The sequence below is a fragment of the Anoplopoma fimbria genome, chromosome 13 (genome assembly GCF_027596085.1).
Source record: "Anoplopoma fimbria isolate UVic2021 breed Golden Eagle Sablefish chromosome 13, Afim_UVic_2022, whole genome shotgun sequence".
In the NCBI taxonomy this organism is placed as follows: domain Eukaryota; kingdom Metazoa; phylum Chordata; class Actinopteri; order Perciformes; family Anoplopomatidae; genus Anoplopoma; species Anoplopoma fimbria.
Window position 1 is genome coordinate 26,917,675 of NC_072461.1, and position 19,257 is coordinate 26,936,931.

A 19,257-nucleotide genomic window follows, 5' to 3' on the forward strand; every position below is an offset into this window, starting at 1 on the left:
TTGAGATGAACTGTTTTTATTCTGACTCTTTGCTTTATGTGTGCATGTAGACTCACACTGATATTTACTAATCAGCTGTTCGTGCTCCTTATAAAGCCTCACAGAAGTAAATGTTTGGTGCTGAGCTACAGTTACAGGAACTGGAATCAGATTTGTTTTGACCTTCTCTCTGCTGCCAAAAAAATCTGCAATCTGGCAGGACGACAGGTTTCTAAAACTCTGTCCAGTAAATGGAGATGTTTCTGACTCCATGTAAGTCTTTTGAGGGCAAACTGATCCTGATTGAGGCAAACACAACAAAGACAACGCCTTCCAGTGAGATTCAGACTGTAGAAGACAGACTTCAGCTGTGTTTGTAAACTTAAAAGTCATCAGAAAGCTTGGAGAGAAAACACGAAGTCCCTGATTTTTGTTGCCCCTCCATGGGACCCCATCATGTGATGACTCAACATGTCAGCTATGCCGCCGTATGGGATCCTTATCTCCCATCCTGACAGCGTGGCTCCTGGGGGCCCACGGCGGCAGAAACACAAACAGCAGCCGGTCACGGGTCGCGTTCAGGGCTCAGATAAACGGCGCGGAGAGCAGAGTGCTGAGGAAGCAGACGGATCCTGCAGAGGGGGACGGTGACGTAAGGACGGGCGAGGGGGTCGGTGAGGAAGTTCACGTAACCATGAAAGGTCACAGGGTCGATGCTGGCTGACGCTAACGGCCTTTAAACAACCATCTGTTGAAGAGATCTGGGAAAGATCCCCAATCCACCTCCTACTAAGCCTGTTGATGTTTATACGAACATGAAAATGTATATTCTACAAGCACTATTGCAGCTGCATTGAATGCACCACATGACAGGAGGCCCACAACTTCACTTTCATTGATTGAAAATTAAATGTAACATCAAGCTGAGCGATTAATAATTCAACTGTAATGACGTTAAGTTCATAGACTGTATATAAGAAGTGGACGTAGTCATCGTGATGTCACCCACTGGTTTGTGGACTGATGTTTCACCGTCGCCATCTTTGATTATGATCCGACCATATTAGGACTGAGGAGGAGTGATGTAGAGACGCCGTATACGTCTCTGGTAGAGACCTGTCAATCAGTGTGTAGCCCCGCCCTAAAGCATCCCCTGCTTTATGGTCTGTTTGACTGTAAATGGAGCATCATTCACTAAATGAACATCATGCTGTATTGAAGAAGACTTGAAACTAGAGATTGAGACCATAAACTCATGTTTACAATGTTTACTGAGGGAATAAATCAAGAGAGAAGTAGAGTCATTTTCTCATAGACTTCTATACAACCAGAGGAGTCGCCCCCTGATGGACAGTAGAGAGAATGCAGGTTTAAGACACTTCCGCATTGGTCTCCGAGCTTGATGCTAAAAAGTTGAGAATATTTCAACTTTATTGCATGTCTAAAAAACGCAACAAAAAAAAGCATGATGTTCATTGCAAGAGAAGAGCTCAGGATTACGTTTTTTGCAGACGATGCGAGTCTAACGATGCATCTTAGTCCGATCAAGGCTTTATTAAGGTTTTTGTAGTAAAATGAGGAGGTATTATGAAAAAACTCCTCATTTCAACGTCATCAAACATCCGTTCATCGTCCACATCAGTGCCTTCTAAGCCAAAAACAAGAATAAATAGAAACAGGGCGTCCTACGAAAGAGTTTAGAATTCTTCAAACATATATGTTGTTTTAGAATGAAACCTTTAACGCCACTTTTGGCTAAAACATTGACAGCCCTAACCCCCATCCTTTTCCCTCTGGGGCAAATTCATGCACCCGTGCAACCTGCACAGATAAATCAAAAGCAAAGCGTGTAATTTTTAAGCACCCGCAGAGGAAAAGCACCTTTAACTGTGCTGCCAAGAGAACGGCGTCACGCTGCTCCTGTGCTCATTAAAATGAGGTAATAGACATAAAACTGGATTTTTTTTTCCTATGCATATCATTCTGCATCAAAAATAAAAAAATCTTAGAGAGAGAAGTTCTCACAATCAATTTCACCGGAATTCCCATGTATGGAGGAAGAAACGTTTTGATTACCTGGCCTGACACACACACACACACACACACACACACACACACACACACACACACACACACACACACACACACACACACACACACACACACACACACACACACACACACACACACACACACACACACACACACACACACACACACACCAAAACGCCAACGGCTGGAAAAGTGAGATGAAAACAGGAAACAGCTGTTGAGAAGCAGCTCTTCCCGTTCGATTTCTAACTCTCCTCACGAACTCCTTCCTTCCTTCCTTCCTTCCTTCCTTCCTTCCTTCCTTCCTTCCTTCCTTCCTTTTCCTCTCGTCTCTTCCTTTCTCTCACAGGATAAAATGTTCAACCAGGTGATCAAAGCGTCACTTTCTCTGTCACAGGAACACATTTTGGGTTGAAAAGGTACTTTGATTACGTTGTTGACAAAACCTTCAAAACAATGCAACAGTCATAGGGCTGTCAGATGAGACGCCTTTTAAATTGGATGATTATGAGTCGATCCAATGGCGTGTTGGTGCAGAAGAGGCTGTTTCTCTTATTAATCAATGTTTTTTTGAATCGACCAACAGATAATAATTAATTCACAGTGACAAAAAAGTTAAATCCTGACGTTTGAGAAGTCGGAATAAGATTTTTTATGACATTTTACTTGATGAAGATTGATTATACTGTTTATAAAAATAGTCCAGATTCATTTTCTGTCGATTGAATGACTTGGCTTTGTTTATACTCACGCTCCAAGTTTGCACAGAGTCACTTATACTCAACGCAATGTTTTGCGCCAGAGGACATACAAACAAAAAGTTATTCCAAGAATCAAAAAGACAACAAGATCCAACCCAGAGATCTGCCCATAGACTGCAAAAAGTTATCTGTATACTCATATCTTCAAGTATTAAAAGCATTATAAGGAAACTAAGGTTGAATATCCTGTAAATGATTTGATTTGGCTGCAAAATATTGACTTAAATGTACATTTTTAACACGTGTAAATAGTTTTTATCAGTGAATTATTTGTGACAACCAAATAAGCTTCAGTACAGTGAATATAAACTACACTTTATGGTGTCAGTAGTTTGACAAATGTCTGCATATTCTTTACACAATACTCCTAACAGGCTTGTTTGTCCCTCTCAGTGTGGAGACACTGGGGAGGAAGACGAGTCTCTTACATCACCACGAATGCCGGAGCTTCACAGTCAACAGCTAAATGAGGCTAATGACTTCTGTGCCGTCACCATCACAGGGGAGGACCCCACGAGAACATGACACTTAAACAAACAGGCGAAGCAGAAGACCTGAGAAAGCAGGTAAACAGCTCCTTTGTGGCATCACATCTCCACATGGAGGGTAAAACACAAACACAAACAAGCTTCATGTGACCCGGAACAAATTCAAAAATCATCCAGGGGATAGCATTTAACGGTGACGTTGGCTGGAGACATTTGCTGCATGTATTCGACCCCTTTTCTACCAATTCATCTATGAAAAAAGGGACATATTTTAGATAAACAACAAATCAATGAGAACACAAAGACGAAGAACCCCTTAAAAAGCTTCAACAGAGCCATTTACAACCATTCAAACCAGTCAAGAGCTGGGTGCTTCCTCTCACAAACACAAGATAATTCATTTACAGAGAGAAAAAAAGTTAAATCCGAACATTTGAGAAGTCGGAATAAGATATTTTTTGACATTTTACTTGATGAAGATTGATTAAACGGATTAAAAAAAATAGTCCAGCTTCATTTTATGGCGATTTAATAACTGATTAAATGACTAAAGCTTTGTTTAAACTCACAATACAAGTATGCACAGAGGATCTTCTGTTCGTTTTGCATAATTCTCATAAGTTGTATATTTAGATAAACAACAAATCAATGAGAACACTATTCAAACCAGTCCAGAGCTGGGTGGTGCCTCTGACAAACAGACAGCCAGGAAGCTCTGCCAACTCCACCCAAAAACGTTCCTGGATCTTTTGAGGGCTCTAAGAACTACATCCTGAAACACTAAACACAAACCTGTGAACAACAACATGACGCGTTACGGGACGAGTTGAGTGTCAGACTGCAGTTAAATACACAGGACACCAAATAAAGAAGCTATTAGAGTAGTGATCGTTAGTATTATTAGTGATGTTTAAGGGATATTCTAGTGTTTTATTACCTAGCGTTTGATCTTTTTGTAGTTTTTTCTACTTTTAATGTCAGATATAACTATTAACTCTAGAGAAAGGGCTAGAAACAATCAGAGCCAATTGTATGCGTTTAAATAACTCACATATTGAGTGATGGCACCAGTTTAACAGATTTAAATAAATCACATAGATGGGAAATCATAATTGTGTGTGTAGATTTAAAATATCATGTTTTATTATTGACTTTGGGTTGAAAGAGATCCAAAATCCTACCACAAGGTGCATTTCTGAAGCTTTCAATTGAGTCACATGATCTTTACGAGCAGAACAAGTTTGCTCATTTGTTATTGAATTGCATATTTTAAAAATACAATTATTTTCTGACCACTTCCTGGAATGTTTTTTATTAAATTCTGTACTATTTTTGTTTCCATGGAAATGTTCAGCAGGAGCACATTTACGCATTTGAAGCACCAAAATAAATAGCAGAAATCTGTATTAGGAAAATGTATGTGTTCTTGGAGGGTAACTATTTCCCATGTTTGTGTGACTAATGGAGACAACAGTTTTTTAAATAGCTCCAGTATTGAAGGAGATACTTTCTGCCACTGAACAAGCTGCAATGAACACACTTCACCTTCAATGTACGTCCAATAAAAGTTATTGTTATCATAAGTGTCTGACAACATTATGGAAAGAACCCTACAGAGAAATAAAAGCATTTTCTTTTCCTTTTGCTTTATCCGGTAAGTTCGTTATTGTATCCAACCAGAGAAGGTTCAGAGAAGTCTCTTTCTTAAAGTCTTAAAGTCGCCTCCACATTGTGGAAATCATCTAAATATTTAGCCAAAACACTGAAAATCTTTTATTTAACACTAAGCTACTCTTTATGTCCTGCAACACTCCTCAACCCTCAAAACTCTCTAACTCTCCCTCAAGTTTTTCCAGACACAAAATAAGTTGTCACACTCCTTAACAACTTAACCATTAGACATGAACATAACATGATGGATACACATGATACATAATGTGATACGTCCAAAAGCCTGCTGGAATTTCCCCTTTTTTTTCTATGTACAGTGGGAAGAATATATGATGAGATTTTTGTCCCTGACAGGCTCAAATTCTTAATACAAGTGTCTGACAGCATTATGGAAAGAACCCTACAGAGAAATAAAACCTTTTTCTTTACTTCATCTGTTTGTTTTTATGTCATGTGACTTCTTGCCGGGACAAAACAAACACTTTTATTGGACGTACATTGACGGAGAGGAGTTGCCTCCATTCTATCAAATGACAGTCCGATTAGCGTCTGGTGTCTGCAGCTTTCTCCTTCAAAACTGGAACAATTTAAAAAGAAATTGTTGTCCACATTGTTCACTTAAGACTCAAAAACATGGGAACATAGGGTCCAGGTTGAAGAATAGAGAAGTTACCCTTTGAGAGCTAAAGTTTGTAGCAGCTCTAAATGTGTTCTCAATTAAAAATCATTGGCTGAGGTTTTTAAAAAAATGCCATAAAAACAAAAACAGATTTTGGTTTAACTTCACTGTTCTGTATAACTTTTTGAAAATTAACTTCTCATTTGACCCTGTGATATCCCATGATGCTTTGCGTCTGTATATATGTGAGTGTGTGTGTGTGTGTGTGTGTGTGTGTGTGTGTGTGTGTGTGTGTGTGTGTGTGTGTGTGTGTGTGTGTGTGTGTGTGTGTGTGTGTGTGTGTGTGGTTAAAGCCTTTTACTGAACATGACATGTGTGCCGTTGCCTGGCTGAGGTTGAATCAGAATCCGAACAGGAAATGAACACAATCTGTCCACGTTGCCACATCAGACGGTCCACGTTTCATTCAGACTTCACTTCTTCTTCTCTGCCTCCACCTGAACACTCTCTGTCCTCCATCACACCGTCCTCTCAGGTGTCTTCAGCCACTAAACCGCTCCAACTTCACCTTAGAAATACAAGAAAATCCTCCTCCATCTTCTTCCCACAACTCTTATTTCTACTCCATCAAAGAAATGTCTCAAAGCACCCAGAATCAGGTTGTTGTGTTTGTGTCTTCACACTGTTTGTCACTGGCTTCATGCAGAGTTGGCGGTCTGTCAATGTCAGGAAAAAGACTTGAGAAATGTCACACCAAAAACTAGAGATAGCTGATAAAAACCTGAACTCGAAATGAAAATGTTTTTCTGCCAAAATCCAGGATGGAGACCAGATGGTTTCTGAAGCTGCACGGAGAGAAAAAATAATCTTTGGCTTAATTTACTGTAAATGTTGGCTGGATGTAGTCGGTGCTTTCCAACGCTGATAACTCTCCTGGTGCTTTAAATGCACCATCAGATATCTAATGATAGGTTTTCAATATGTATTTACGAATAATTTGTTTAATTTGCTAATACTGCGTTCTGTTTTCTCAAATGTTCTTTAAGAAGCAGCTCAGTCATTTTCTTCAGTAAATGTATGTGTTTCTGTCCCAGTATTCCTGATTCATTCCGGTTTTACGAAACTCTTTTTTTTACCTTTGGCTCCTCCGTTATATTTTACATCACTAAAAACTACAAAACCACATGTTGGACAAAACCCAGAAGACCTTATGTCTGCTCACTTAAAGGGCTTTATCATCCAAAAATAGACAGCAGTGTTTTAATCAGGGTTTTCTATATATTAGACTGAATAGGAGTCAGCAATATTTAGTATCAAAACCTTATTTGTGTGTAAGTTTGTTCCTTTAAATGCCAAAACATTGAGATTGTCTCCCTGTAGTTTGGTTCTTATCAGAATAGCAAAACATCTTAAACATGATCTACTCTGACTGCTCTTTACTGCACATGGAATTATTTTGACAACCAATTGTTTTCTTTAATCAATCTATCAAGGACAAATTCAAAACATGCATAGATTCTTTCATCTCAAATTTCAGTATTTGCTGCTTTTCTCTGGACAACAAACAGACAAAACAAGACACTTCTGATTTTGCACATTGTAACGTAACAAAGCACCACATTGTCTGCTGACATTTGATCCGAGAGTCTCTGCAGAGCTTTCCACTGTAGCTGATGACATTAGCCTGCAGCTGACCTCCTTTGCTTCCCATCCTGACATCATGTCTATACTGTGCAATGATTGCATTTATGGATTAATTCTTGAGGACGTGCACAGCCGACGCTCAGAGGTAACGAGCTAAAGATTCCTCTCAGGGTGCAGAAAAAGTGATGAGGAAACACGTGAATGTGTTTGTGTGCACCCTCGGTCACACTGCAGGTGGACCTCAGAGATCAGCCAAACAACAACAGACATATCGGTCCAGTTTGCAGCACGTGATCCAGACCAACAGGGACTCGATCCTCTGTTCCCGAACCCACAACAAGTCCAGGCCCCTTCGCACACAAAGGCCAGGATTGTCAGATCTGTGACATAACGCTAATCTCTGTCCGACCGCGGAGGGAGCCTCCCCGCGCCGTCGCCTCGTCCTCTGAGAGCGCCTTGTTTTCAGTCACGGAGATGATAACCGAGATGTGGAGGGAGGGAGGGAGGGAACCCGAGCGGTTATGTAACCTCCAGAGGGGAGGAGGATGACCTCAACGGGGGCTTCGGACCTCGCAGGCCTCTCAAGAGCTCTTAGCATTCTTAGTTTGATCAACAAACATGTTTATGAGAAGAGAAAAACAATAATCTCACTGGATCAGGAGGCCGGAGCCAAAGAACACGATGTTTATGGATCACAGGCAAAGTCAAAGTCTGGAACAAAGTCTGCATGAGCATGTTAAAGAAAGTTATTCAGACTGTGGTAGAACATGGGATGTAACAAGCAAGATATCAATACCAACATTTCTTGGAATTGTTTTTTTGACAAAGATTAAACAAGACTGAGAGTCGTGTTATCATCTCTGAGAGGCTGCACTTGGGTTAAAGGCTAAATATCGGCGTGACAACTTTGGAACCGTCGGCCAAAAAGGCTGTTGGGAAATTTCAGTCTGAACCAAAGAGTTATGACTAAATACAGTGGGATTCATCCTCTCTGGACATCTGCAACACATTACAGAGCAATCCATCCAATAGCTGTTGCAATATAAATTCCATCTGGACCAAATTGGTGGACGGACAAACAAAGAGGAAAATTACCATCACTAAAGCCACGCTGAGAGATCAGAGTAAACACAAAGATGTTTATGCTCAACCAAATGTTGTTCCATTATTCTCTGAGAAGAATAAAAAGACAACAGGCGGCAACCTCTGGTCCTGCCGAGGGAAGCCATTATGGAAGTGTCGTAAAACCGTGTGTTCTCTCTACTGACCAGCAGGGGGCGACTCCTCTGGTTGCAAAAAAGAAGTCATTATATAGAAGTGGAACCATCATTTACTAAATGAACATCATGCTGTATTGAAGAAGACTTGAAACTAGAGATTGAGACCATAAACTCATGTTTACAATGTTTACTGAGGGAATAAATCAAGAGAGAAGTAGAGTCATTTTCTCATAGACTTCTATACAACCAGAGGAGTCGCCCCCTGGTGGACACTAGAGAGAATGCAGCTTTAAGACACTTTAGCATTGGCTTCACTCGTCAGAACCGGAGATTTCAAGCTCCTCCAGTGGTATTTTCAGCTTCTCTCTTCCTGATATCATGAACTTATCATTTTAGGTTCTCTAACTGTAGCTCATCCAAAAAGAGGAACTCCAAGACATCGCCTTGAGGAACTTTTGTCCTCAGTTTCTAACTCTTTATGGACTAAACAATTATTGGCTGCAGGACTAAAGGTGTGTTCCTCAAAAAGCTGTGGTTCTTTGGTTCTGCCCACTGAGGCTTCACTCCACCACTGAGATTATCTGTGTTTGTGAGACCAAAAACTGCTCTTTTCCTCACTGATGAAAGGTAAGAAAACAGAGAAACATCCGCTGGCAAGAAACCTGATTATGATAATCGCCATCTGTTTACTTGCTCCTTTTCAAGAGTCTCAAGAGGATGATCTGCTTTTACTGAGAGAAAACGGGATTTTAGGTTTAACGGGCGTGTTTGGACACGGAGTACAAACAAGTGGTGGAAAAGTTTTGATAAAAGGAAAGAAAAAAATGGGGTTTCCCTCCAGAATAACACCAAAAACACTGAAACAACTGGAGTCCTGAATATGACGCATTTTTTTACTCAACATACCTGGAAAAATCTACTCCTTTCATGTGAGAAGTCTGTTAACAGCTCAGAGACTCTCTTCCAATAAAACACTAAGCTGGCTGATCTATAAAACGCCTCATGATGTTTAACACGTTGAGGTTAGTTCAGTAGATCAGAGTCCAAACCAACCAGCTAAAACATAAGAAATCCTGTATAGTTAATGCAAAATCACTTTGTTTAGCATAACAAACAGGATTAAGAACATTAAAGTATATTTCAAACTCTGTGAAAGTCAATAAATAGCTCCATAGATGCACTTTAAGCTCCTGTAAATTTATTAAAGTAACTTTAATTAAGAAAAAAACATTAAATTCAACCAAAACGCCTCTTATAAAAGGGTTGCATGTGTGCAGTCAGTGATGTTTGAGGCTTTGTGACGCCTTTAAGACATCACACCTGTTATGTAAATAACCGCTAAAACAAGTTCCCCTTTTGAAACAAAGGCACAGTAACTTGTAACACAAACTCTCCACAACATTTTGGGAAATTGTGTCACATGTTCTCGTGTCATGCTGCAACCCGGAGACTCTTTTTTTTGCAGGTTTTTCTCCTGACGAGGTTACAAAAGGTCAAACTGACCAAACAGACAATCTCTGTGTCCCGTCTTTACCCTTAAACAAATGTAACAAACAAACTGGAAGAGACATCTGACGAGACGTTCAAGGTCCTTTAATCTCATCTAGAGACGTGCTGTTGATGTTCGGGGAGGTAATCTAGAGTTCTGTGACGTGAATCTAGAGATGAAAAGCCCAAAATGAAAAGCAATCTTCACCATCTAGTGTCGTTTTATCAGAAAACTGTTAACAGCAGAAAAAAAGCTGCAGATTTTTGTCTTAGAATGTTCTTTTCTTGTGGTTTGGAGCTGGTTGACGAGATAATTAGACCAGCGTGAACTGGTTTTGAGTTATGTTTAGTCTGGTGGTCCAGTGCAGATACACAGAGAGGCCACTTAACATGACAACACCCTGCGTTTAAATGTGACCCGGAGGAAAAAACAGACTTTCATCCACCAGCCTGAGCTGAACAGCAAAAAGAAACTGGTGTGATGTAAAACTGAGATACTTTTATGCAACAAAACAATAACAAGGGTTTTATGGAAGATGCAACTGCAAAGATTTTAGTCTTTTATGATACTAAAGGAGGAAAGAAACCAAACCAACCACCTAAAACACAAGAAATCCTGTTTATATCCTGCAAAAATCTCAATTCTACCATAATGAACAAAAGCAAGTATATGAAACATACTGCACATGATATAAACTATTTTAAGTATAAAAATGTCAATAAATTCACTACATAGCTTCATAAATGCACTTTAAGATTCCTGTAAGTGACTTTGAAAGAGGAAAATTGTTTCTAAATGACGTGAAATTGTAGCAAAAATGCTTCTTAGAGAGGTTTCGCATAAATTAAGTGATGTTTGAAGATGTTCTCAAGTGAAAACAACAAACAGCAAAGCATTTAGTCCCCTAAAACATAAGAAATCCTTAACGATCACCGCAAAATCCCTGTTAGGCAAAACAACCACACCACAAACAAGTTTAGAAACCATATAGAACATTAAAGAAACACCAAACTAGTTGGAAAACTATTAAAAGAAGAAAAGAATGTCATTAAATTAACTACATAGCTCCATAAATGCACTTTAAGATCACTGTAAGGGACTTTGACAGAGGAAATTTGTTTCTAATTGACATTAAATTGATGCAAAATACTTTTAAAATAGTTCAAAGTGACATTTTGCATAAATGATGTGATGTTTGAGGATGTTTTCAAGTGAAAACAACAAACAGCAAAGCATTTAGTCCCCTAAAACATAAGAAATCCTTTACAATCAGTGCAGAATCACTATGTTAGGCAAAACAGACAACACCAAACAGGTTGGAAAACTATTTTAAGTTTAAAAAATGACAATAAATTCACTACATAGCTTCATAAATGCACTTTAAGCTCACTGTTAGTCACTTAGACAGAAGAAAATAGTTTCTAAATAATATCAAACTGCACCAAAACACTTTCAAAATGCTTCTTAGAAAAGTTATAAAATAAATAAAGTGATGTTTAAGGAAGTTTTCATGTGAAAACAACCAAAATCTCTTTTAAATGATATTAAATTGCACCAAATGCAACCTAAAGTAGTTTTGTATGAGTAAAGTGATGCTTGATGGTGTTTTTCATGTAAAAAACAACAAACAGCAAAACATTTAGTCACCTAAACATAAGAAATCCCTTATGATCACTGCAAAATCACTGTTAGGCAGAACAAACAAGTAAGGAACCCTATAGAAGATTATAGAAACACAATTAAGTATGAAAAATGTCATTATATTCACAATATAGCTCCATAATGCCTTTTTAAGCTCATTTAGGTGCATTAAAGTGACTTTAATGGAGGAAAAAATCTATTTTAAATGACATTAACTTGCACCAAATGCAACTTTAAAGTACTTTTGCATGAGTAAAGTGATGCTTGATGAAGTTTTTCTTGTGAAAACAACAAACAGCAAAACATTTAGTCACCTAAACATAAGAAATCCCTTATGATCAATGCAAAATCACTATGTTAGGCAGAACAAACAAGTTTAAAAACCATATAGAAGATTATAAAAACACAATTAAGTATACATTTTTTTTAAATTATAGTCACAATATAGCTCCAAAAGTGCCTTTTAAGCTCATTTAGGTGCATTAAAGTGACTTTAATGGAGGAAAAATCTGTTTTAAATGACATTAAATTGCACCAAATGCAACTTTAATAAGTTTTGTATGAGTAAAGTGATGCTTGATGAAGTTTTTCTTGTGAAAACAACAAACAGCAAAACATTTAGTCACATTTAGTAAATTATAGTCACAATATAGCTCCAAAAATGCATTTTAAGCTCATTTAGGTGCATTAAAGTGACTTTAATGGAGGCAAAATCTATTTTAAATGACATTAACTTGCACCAAATGCAACTTTAAAGTACTTTTGCATGAATTAAGTGATGCTTGATGGTGTTTTCTGGTGTTTTTTTCTTGTTTTACCTGGAAGAAGTGGCGACAAAGTCTCCATCCAGCAGCCTCATCTTGCAGAACAGCACTCCGTTGACAAAAGGCACAGCAGTCAGCTCCTCCAGGGTCAGATGGGTCTGAAACTTGAATTTCTTCTTTTTCACGAAGAACGCCATAGTTTCTGCGTCTTCTGTCGTCTGCAACAGGACTAAAGCCAGCAGAAGGAATAAAACCAACCAGAGGTCCCTGCTGACTGTGTTCCTGCAGAGAGGAGGGACTCTCTGTCTGCAACAATGTAGCTGGAGGCATCCTGTCACGTCCGGTGGTCATTTTACAGTAAAAGCTCAAATGTTTCTTCATTCCTAAATCTATTTAAACAAATAAAGTGAAAACAATAAGCCTATATATGACATTACATGTGTAAAAAACATTAAACATAAATAAAACACATAAATATAATGTTATAATAAGAGAAATATTACACATTACACTTAAAAAAGTTAAAATAGTTAAAATAGTTTTTTTCTGTCTGTAAATATAATATTTCAGTTATTGTTGTTTTTCTACTGTTTTTTTATTGCTTATTTATAATACTTGTTTTTTTATTTTCATTTTTTATTCTTTTATCTTGTCTTCTTCTACTATGTCTCTTGTGTGCACTTTACTCTATGCTGCTGTAAGCCTCCTAATAAACTAATAAAAGGATTTCTTATCTTATCTTATTTTATCTTATCTTAAAATACTGACTGGAGATCATATAAAAGTGCTTCAGATGGAAGAATATGTGAATAAAAGTGTCTAATATTCAAAAGTAAGATTAGTATTTAACTGTCCAGAGTGATTGTAAACATATGGAGCATGTATAGTTAGTTAATTTGGTGCAATTAAATGTCATTTAAAAGAGATTTTTCCTTCATCAAAGTCACTTTAATACACCTAAAGGGGCTTAAAAGGCATTTATGGAACTTTATTTGGAAGGTATTGACACTTAATTGTGTTTTAACAATACTCTTTATTGTTTCTAAACTTGTTTGTTTTGCCTAATATGGTTATTTTTAAGTGATGATATAGTATTAGGTGACTAAATGCTTTGATGTTTGTTGTTTTTTACATGAAAAACACCATCAAACATAACTTAAACTTATTTTATGCAAAACTTCTCTAAGAAGCATTTTAAAAGTATTTTGGTGCAGTTTGATATTATTTAGAAACTATTTTCCTCTGTCAGTGAGCTTAAAGTGCATTTATGGAGCTATGTAGTTAATTTATTGTCATTTTTTATACTTTAAATAGTTTTCCAACTAGTTTGGTGTTTCTTTAATGTTCTATATGGTTTCTAAACTTGTTTGTGGTGTGTTTGTTTTGCCTAACATAGTGATTTTGCAGTGATTGTAAAGGATTTCTTATGTTTTAGGTGACTAAATGCTTTGCTATTTGTTGTTTTCGCTCGAAAACATCCTCATACATCACCTAATTTATGCGAAATGTCTCTAAGAAGCATTTTTGCTACAATTTCATGTCATTTAAAAACAATTTTCCTCTTTCAAAGTCACTTACATTGATCTTAAAGTACATTTATGGAGCTATGTAGTGAATTTATTGACATTTTACTTTGAAATAATTCATATTATTTACACTCTTGTTGGATACTCTTCTTACTAAATACTTATACTTTCTAAGCTTCTAAAATTATGTCATTTCAATGTTGGGAAAAACTTAAATTAACTTAAATTAACTTTATTAAACCGTAACATATCGGAATACGAGTAAAAATAGTCAGATGAAACTAAAATATTCACTACATCTACAGTTATATTGATGGATTCATTTAAACAATTCAAAATAATTTATATTTAAAACAATTATTGCTCTTTCTGAAGTGTGTAGACACATTTATGGATTCAACATCCGGTCACACATGTTAACTTGACACTTCTCCTTTGAGCCTCATTCACTGCCATTCAAACTGCAGCCTCGGTGGTGAAACAGCGACACCATGCGGCGACAAGCTGTCAGTACATTCATGTTACCTTCAGGAATTATAAATTCTATCTACCCAGCTTTTGTCATTGAATATAAAATGTGAAAATATCACTATTATTTACAATATTTGCTCTTTATTCCAGGAATAACTAAACAATCGATCTTATTGGTGTTGATTCACCCAATTAGATTACAGTTAGTTGATCAATTAATCAATTAGTGTGCCATCAGTTGTTAATGTTGCCTTCAAATGCTCAGTTCAGTTAAATAAAAACATCTCAGACATTTTCACGTTCATTATTAACACTTTATTGGATATACACATGGTCTTTATTGCTAATTTAATGGAAAACTATCTTTGTATTTATAAAGGAAATTAAATACATATCTTTTTAATATTTTGAGTTATGTCTTTTTAAGCTTTAATAATAGTTTTTTACATATTTTGTTTTATCCCTGGTGTTTATATATTTATTATATTTATTTTATTTAGTTTACTTTTATTTAAGGAATTTGTTTTACATTTTTTTATTATAAAAAGTATAGATAAATAAAGTTGAGTTAAGTTAATTCAGATATTTCCAACAGTTACTGAAGGCAGCTCAATGAAAGCTTCATTCCTACAGATTTTCAATAAATCAAAGTTAATAAGTAATGCTTACTTACTGTTATTTTTGTTAATGAAGCTTTGAATCACCAATGTATCAAAGTAAAATAAACAAAAACTGAATAAATAACAACAATAACACACTGAACACTTTGTCTTTGGTGGAGTGAAATTAATAATAATCTATTATTCATAGATTAAGGTGTTTTATACATTATAACACCACAGAATACATTTCTATGGTATAATCATTGTATTCAAATAATATCTGGTGATTAAATTACAGTAATTTTTTTTTTAATAATAATGATTAAATGTTTATATTTAAGCAGAATAATGTTGAGTTCAAGTGGATTTAATTATCTTGTTCATCCAGCAGAGAGCAGCAGATCACTGAAGGAGAGTGGATCTATTTAAATAAACTTCTATATTTATTACAGTGACCTTGTTGAACATAATAGTGACGTGATATGTTGTGTTACATGATACAAAGATGTATTTGTCACATGCACAGTTGTTAATAGTACAGTCGGTAGTAGAAAGCTGAATCTCAATAGACTACTCGTAGTATTTAGTAGTAGTAGTAGTAGTAGTAGTAGTATCAGTAGTAGTTCATTTTTTTAAATGATTTACTTATTTTACGTAGCCTACTTTACTTATTTGATGCTTATAAACAGATGTTCATTGTTCTCACCACAAGGACAATAAAGTTGTATTTTATTCAATGATATTTTAGTAATAATACAACACAAAAATAGAGCAAAGAAAAACAAAAAGGACATTTTTATAATTGGAAGATTACAATTGAAATCAAATGAAAAGTGGGACATATATTTAGCACATAATAAGTATATGGTAAAAGTATTAATTTGTAGGTAGATTTCTATTATTATTCTATTGTATTTTTCTGTGAAATCACAGCTGTGTATGTACGGCAGGTGCACCTTTACACTTTCAGATAATACTGATATGATTCTGATTGTTTCCCAAAAATACAACAGAGAACTTTGTCTAAATAAACCAGTTCCTGATCATTAAGGCAATATCATAAACTATCTGATCAAAGAAGAAGATCTTAGTAAGTATTGTTGTTGTATTTGATACTCTGATATGGACACATTATGGTTATATTAAGTCCTATAATAACAACATATTTATATTATATTTATGAGATTTATCATACGTGTCCTTTGTGTTTCAAACTTCCTGAGTGGCTGATTGGTTTATAAAGAACATGATGTCTCTTTCTTTGGACTGAAAGGTTGTACATGTTGTGATTTGTGATAACATACTTCCTGTTAACTGTCTGTTCCAACAACAAACCATGAAACTTCACCTTTTTCTCCTGAGAGGGGCAACAACAGATCATTGGAAGTTTATTGATAGGATCTTTCACCTGAGTGACGCCTACAGATATGGACTGTTTGTCTGCAGGTTAAAGTTAAAGTGTCTCCGTCAGCAGCAGGTTTATCGTTTACCTTCAGCCGAGTGACGCAGACGACTCGACAACAGCAGCTTCACCAACATGTTGTCATCAGAGCTGGACTTTAAAACTAATGTTTTCATGAGCTGCTGCGTCTGTAAGCTGATCAGATCAATGTCAACCAGAAGAGACCAGAAGTGGAAAGGAATTAAATAAATACATACAACTCATACAGCATGAGTATTATTCTTTTCAGCTGCATTATAATCTTACTTCACTATAAATCAGAGGCAAATATTCAGAGATTATAAGAAATACCAGGGGCTCAGAATACAAAATATAAAGTAAATCCTGAATTCCCCCAAAAATGTATTAGGATTTTATATATATAAATCCTTATTTAAAAAAATGTATATATATATATATATAAATCCTTATTTTTTAAAAAATATGTATATATATATATATATATAATATATATATATATATATATATATATATATATATATATATATATATATAGATATATTAATCAATTGAATAAATTCAAGTTGATAAAATAAAAATAAATAAAAAAGTTTTTTAAAACACAAAAACAGCAGGTGTGAATAAAATACAAAGAATTGTAAAAGATACATTATTTAAAAAAATTACAACATGTTACTTTTGTAAAGTATTATCAACAAAATGTACTTGTAGTCTGAAAATAAAATGTACTCTTTATGCAGAATGGTTTCTTACAAAGAATATAGTATTATTGTGTTTTAATGTTGTAGTTCGTCAGCGTGAAGTCAATTTTTATATTTTGTGTACTTTTGTGTAGATTCGTAGTATAGCACTGCAATAAATATAATTTAAGAATATCATATGTTTCTTCATGTCAAAAGTAACTATAAATGTTAAAAATATATGTAGCAGAGTTAAAAGCCTTTGAAATGTGGTATAAAAAGTATAAAGCAGCAATAAATGTTTGTTTTGTTTTGTATTTTCTTAGATGGATAAATTCATTTCTGATAATATATTTGAAATTATATTTATTGTATATATTTTATATATCTTTTTTGTTTTTATTATTTATTTTCTTTCCTTTATGGAGCTTCCGAGCAAAAGCAAAAAAAAGATTACAGAAAAGTCTAAAAGAAAACATCTAATCTAATCTCCATCAACAACAAGAAGTCCCAGACCTTTGCTCTGGTTGATGTGAGGTGTTGATGTGTGTGTGTGTGTGTGTGTGTGTGTGTGTGTGTGTGTGTGTGTGTGTGTGTGTGTGTGTGTGTGTGTGTGTGTGTGTGTGTGTGTGTGTGTGTGTGTGTGTGTGTGTGTGTGTGTGTGGACAGGATCAGCTGACAGCCTCGGGGGTTCAGCTCTTGGCATTCCTTCATCACCTTTTTTGGCTTTTTGCTGCTCATCCTGATCCAGGTTTATTTTAGAGGGAACAGGCTTTGGTCCAACTTCTGCACCGCCAGCCGACCAATAAAATGATGCAGTGCATTAAGAAAAACAACTTATCAACATGACTGCAGAAGGTGTCTAAGTGAGACTTGACTAAGTTTTTCTTCCAAATGGAGAGAGGGGTTTCCTAAAACTCACTCACTTTTGGTCAAATGTCACTATTTCTAATTGATACATATTTATTTTTATTCTGTTTTATTGAGGAGTAAATCTGTTTTGATGTGTCTGTGGCAATGGATGCTGAAACTGGCATAAAGCATTCAAATGCATGGATTTGTCTAATGTTTAATGAGATATTAATATTATTGATATTAATGATAAAGTATATACTTGTTGCTTCAGTTTTAACCTCTGTAAATAAAGTTTGCTCTTGGACAATAATAAAGTTGGTGTAATTTAGTAGTTTATACTGACACATAAAGTATATGATTTCTTTATTTATTTAAGGTTAAAAAAATAATAATTCCTGCAAAGACCACACATATATGTTTATTTCCTTTAAAACGTGTTAAAATATCTGATTGTTTTATTTCCTCTTAAAAGCAGGGCTGGAACTTCCAAGATTTGTTGTGTATCAAATGGTGGATGGCAATTTAATTAATTAAACTTTTTTTGTGAATTTATGAAATAAACTAAGGCATTATTTGATAATGTTGTGGACTTGTCTTGTAGACGCAGCACCAATAGTGGCTCAACTACAAATCTTTGCCCAAACTGTTCAATAAACAGCAAGAGACATGTGGCCAATAGCCTTTTATGGAAATATAGATGTGCAAATCAATTTATTTGATCCTGTTTGACTGAAAGTATTTAGTTTAATAACTGAAGTTTAACCCCAAATAATTATTCATGCAGAAAAGTTTATTTTATTTTTATATTCTTGGTTTTGTGATGTTTGTAAGTTGTTTAATGATGGAAAGAAATAAAAAACATTATTATAAATATCATAATTCTTATTATTTCAGCTTTGGAAGTAGCAGTAACCCTGGAATTAAGTTATGATCATATTCTAACATTATTATATTTCTTTATGTTTATATGATATTTATACTTTATTTTTATATTTGTATTTATATTTCATGTATATATAAAAAATATATATTTATATATAAGTAAATATATATATATATATATAAATATGTATATATATATAGTAAATATATATATACATATATATATATATATACATATAAACATATATATGTATACATATATATAAATAAATATATATATACACATATATATATAAATAAATATATATATATATATATAAATAAATATATATATACATATATATAAATAAATATATATACATATAATATATATAAATATATATATATACATATATACAAATAAATATATATATACATATATACAAATAAATATATATATACATATATATAAATAAATATATATATACATATATACAAATAAATATATATA

General features: G+C 34.8%; 1 protein-coding gene across 1 annotated transcript in view; it reads right to left on the minus strand.

Annotated features, from left to right (window-relative positions):
- Positions 1-12,601, minus strand: part of LOC129101098 (early estrogen-induced gene 1 protein-like) — a 33,629-nt gene extending 21,028 nt beyond the window's left edge. The window contains exon 1 of the mRNA XM_054610738.1: positions 12,383-12,601. Within this exon, the coding sequence (XP_054466713.1) occupies positions 12,383-12,525 (143 nt within the window). The 5' untranslated portion in view covers positions 12,526-12,601. The remainder of the gene's footprint in view (positions 1-12,382) is intronic.
- Positions 12,602-19,257: the final 6,656 nt, after the last annotated feature.